Source organism: Cariama cristata, unplaced genomic scaffold, assembly GCF_000690535.1.
Source record: "Cariama cristata isolate BGI_N322 unplaced genomic scaffold, ASM69053v1 scaffold15682, whole genome shotgun sequence".
In the NCBI taxonomy this organism is placed as follows: Eukaryota; Metazoa; Chordata; class Aves; order Cariamiformes; family Cariamidae; genus Cariama; species Cariama cristata.
This window is the reverse complement of record NW_009605697.1, coordinates 124,135-127,915: the sequence shown is the minus strand read 5'-3', so window position 1 is coordinate 127,915 and position 3,781 is coordinate 124,135. Positions and strand designations below refer to the sequence as shown.

At 37.0% G+C, this 3,781-nt stretch overlaps 1 protein-coding gene across 1 annotated transcript in view; it reads left to right on the top strand.

Moving 5' to 3' along the window:
• Window positions 1-688: 688 nt before the first annotated feature.
• STAU2 (staufen double-stranded RNA binding protein 2) overlaps window positions 689-3,781 on the top strand; it is a gene marked incomplete at its 5' end in the record, with an annotated part of 101,609 nt that continues 98,516 nt past the window's right edge. The window contains one exon of the mRNA XM_009696087.1: window positions 689-826. Within this exon, the coding sequence (XP_009694389.1) occupies window positions 689-826 (138 nt within the window). The remainder of the gene's footprint in view (window positions 827-3,781) is intronic.

Here is a 3,781-nt window from a genome sequence, read left to right as displayed (position 1 = left end):
CCAGTCATACATTTTGACACCTTATTGTGAGGATTATTGCCTGTTAAGCATTTGAAATACTTTGTGGGTGACTCACAATATGCAACAGTTCTAGCCATTGGAGATACTCCTCTCTAGCTTCACTCCATAAAAGTATTTTGAGAGTGAATTCCTATGACGCAGAAACAGAGTAAACCTACACCTTTAGTTGCATTGTGGGATGGAAGGCAGGAGTGCTGAGAGGCAGCTTTCTCGTTATATGGCAAATCTTTTCTTGTCCCAATGTGAATCTCACCTCTTCGTAGCATACTGCATGTTCCAGCATTGTAGCAGCCTGTTTTAAGACGTTAGGGGGAGTGGTCATAGAAATAGGGTGATGAGAAATAATTGACCAATGAATCTGCTACTTTTCATCCGTCCCCACAGGATCTCAGTAGATAGTTGAGGGCATTAGTAGCTTACAGATGCTAGGTACGCACACTGCCCGCGACAGCGGCAGACAATAGGTGTGTATTTTTTGCCACAGTTTTGAGTTTTGAGGGTTCTTATCTTGTGTCTCATGATCAGAAGATGGGAAGCAATTTACTTCTTATTCTCTCAAAGGGAGTATTAAAGAAAAGGTAACCCTACTAAACGATTTATTGAAGCAGCATAATAGTTGTATGGATATATGCTGAAATAATGGTTCTTTCTTTTAAACCTGTTTTAGACTGGCCCAGAATATGGTCAAGGAATGAATCCCATCAGTCGCCTGGCTCAGATCCAGCAGGCCAAAAAGGAGAAGGAGCCAGAGTATGTTCTTCTTTCAGAGAGAGGAATGCCTCGCCGTCGAGAGTTTGTTATGCAGGTATCGTCTGCCGTCATGTTAGAGATAATGCCCTTGCTATGTTATGTTCAAACTCAGGCAAAAGGGTGGCATAACATGAAGCGGATCCCTCTGTGTTTAGCTCTTTGCTTTATGGACAGTTATACAAGAAGAGTATGAAATACAGTGTCAGAAAGGCTCTTTGAGCTTTCTTCTTTCTCCTGGTGAAACAAATGGCAATTAGGTTATGTGCCTTCTAGATGCTTTTCTTGTAGTGGTTTTGCATTTTTTATACTCTTCTTATTTTTATTTCACCTGATGGTTTCTGTCTTTATCCCTGATGGTTCATGATTTATTTACTTTTACTCGTCTTTTTGAAAAAAACCTTTTTTTGCTATTGTTGATCAGAGGATTGCAATACAAACAAATATTCTGAAATATGGATATGAATATCTCCATATTACCAAGCATTTTGTTTTAAAAAAATACTGTTGTAAATCTTTTCAGATTTTTAGTTTCTTTGTGACTTTGTTCATGTCTGAAATACTACATAAAAAGCCTTCCATCACGTGTTTTAGCCTGTCCACTTAAAGGCTCTGGACCTAGTACAGAAACAGTTGATCATTAGTGTTTCTTTAGTTTTTAAATTAAGAACATATACAAAGATTTGATATAACCGTGATATTTTGTTAGATAGCACAACAGCAGGTTGAGAAGGATTAGGAACAGGAAAGAATTCTTTACTCTTGTGTTTTCACTCAGGGGTAATTTTGTGCCGGAACAATTCAGAACAGCATACCTCAACATGTTTTGACTTGTTGTCTACAAACCACGTCAAGATGTCACTTCTGATCACAAGCAGAATTTATGACGTTCCAGCTCCTCCTTCTCCAGACAATTAGTTATGTTTTCACTTAAAACTTGAAGTCCCTCCTTCAGGTCTATCAAGATAGGCTAGCAGTCTTAATTTCCTTGGATCTCAGTGGTCTTTCTTGATGACTTACTATTTTTCTCTCTGAAGCAAAAGAAGATACTGGGTTCCTTTTGTTGCAGAATCTGACCTATGAATATAAACTTGGATTTCCAACTTTTTTAAGCTACCTGAAAGTGTTTGAGAAAGAGTGATCTGATCACAGACAATCCCTTTTCCCATGCTCAGACCCCCGTGGGAGCGTCTACGGTTAGAGCTGGTTGTGTGAGGTGTTGGAAGAGGACTGTGTAACGCAGTCCAGTGTGAGGAAAATGGGCTGAGAATTTGGGTTTCTGTTGGAGGAGTGTCAATAGTGGCAAAAGCTTTGGTTTGAATAAAAAAAGAATCTTAAAAGCAGTGAGTATGTCGAAGATTCCCTTATCTAAGAAGACTTATGAAAGAAAAAGTGAAAGAAATTCTGTTGAACAGTTGCTTTGTTATGAATCCGTTTAAACCCTGTAGCTCCATTTTTTCCCCTTTTGTAATATTTTCGCACTAAAATCATACTGCTGTTTCTCCCACCTTCAGGAAGTCTCAGAGGATTCATTATGACATGCAAAAAACCTTATCAGAATAAAAACCCTTTGTATAAACTACTTAAACAATGTTTTCATTTAATATAATTGAATGTGGAAGTAAAATATCCAGAGATAATATGTTCATTTTTATCTGTCACACAAAGAGCAAGTTTAGATGTGATGAAATGGATCCAATTACTTGTCCTGACTACTAGATAAACAGAAGAAAACCTCTGATGACATTAGTTGGTGTTCTGTTCCCAAAGTTAATTTCAGAAAGCTCCTTCTCTTTGTAGTCAGACCTTTAATCCTTGATAGAGGTTATAATAATAGCTAAACCAGTTTTACAGGTCTGAGAAATAGCAGCACATTGATTTATTGTGAGCTATGTTATAAATTATCATTTTGTCTTGTCCCATTAAAGTCTCTCAATTTTATTGTATATAAACTTGTAGCAGATTGGCTATTTTCTAATTGTGATTGCAGAACTGCGTAGAAGATGAGGTTTATATTTCAAGATTATTAATATCTCTGGTTTAGGTAGCCGAATTTTTTCCTTAATTATATATATACTTTGAAGTGATGGTCATGATCATTATTATTTATTTACATCCTCTTCTTTGCATTTAGAATTAATAAGTATTTGGGTAAAGAAAAATGAAAACTTTTAGGAAAATATATACCTGATATTTTGAGGAAAGTGAATAATTATTGAATAACATAAATAAAATGTATTATTTATTTAACAATTGTATGCCTGGTTTTACAATCTTTTTGTAAGCTCCTTGTGGACTGTTTCAGGTCTTTGACCGCTAAGATTTCTTTTATTCAGATCAGCTTGGCTATTTTATTACTTTTATTTTATTTTGGTTTCCTTTTTTTAACACACCTTTGAAACAATACAGTATTTTAAGAGAAAATTTGGCAAATAAAATGCCTTAATGAACAGAGTGAAATATACCTATCAAAGAGCTATGAATATTGTGTGAGTGAGTAGCAAAGACAGTGCTAATATCACAAACCAGACACACACAGCTTCAGGAGTTTAAGAATGGTACCAAAGCCAAGGAGTAAGTCAGAGCCTCACTCTTTGTGGATATCCGTTGTCTATAGTTTGCCTTTATTTTGAGGCTTTAATTTCTCCTAGTTTTATGAAAGACATCTTGTTTGTCAGGAACCCTTTGTGCAGTACAGACCACAGGTCCAACGGGGAGGCTTCTTTCCAAAAACAATTTTGATAAAAGCTTGCCAGGTTTAAGTACAGAAGAAGAAAGCAGCTCCAGCCCCCATGTTCCTTGCGGTGCGACAAAAGTGGGAGGAATGCGAACACGGTTTTCATCTTTCTTTAGAAACCACTCTTATTTAAATCTCCAGGTCATCGTTTGTCTCTCCGTTGTTTTGAATACTCTCCCAGCGATGCTGGGGAGCTGCTGTGGGCAGCACTCCTACAAGAAAAAGGAAGTCCAGCTCCTGCAGCTCTTCCCACATTAAGAAAGAGTAGGGGAGATG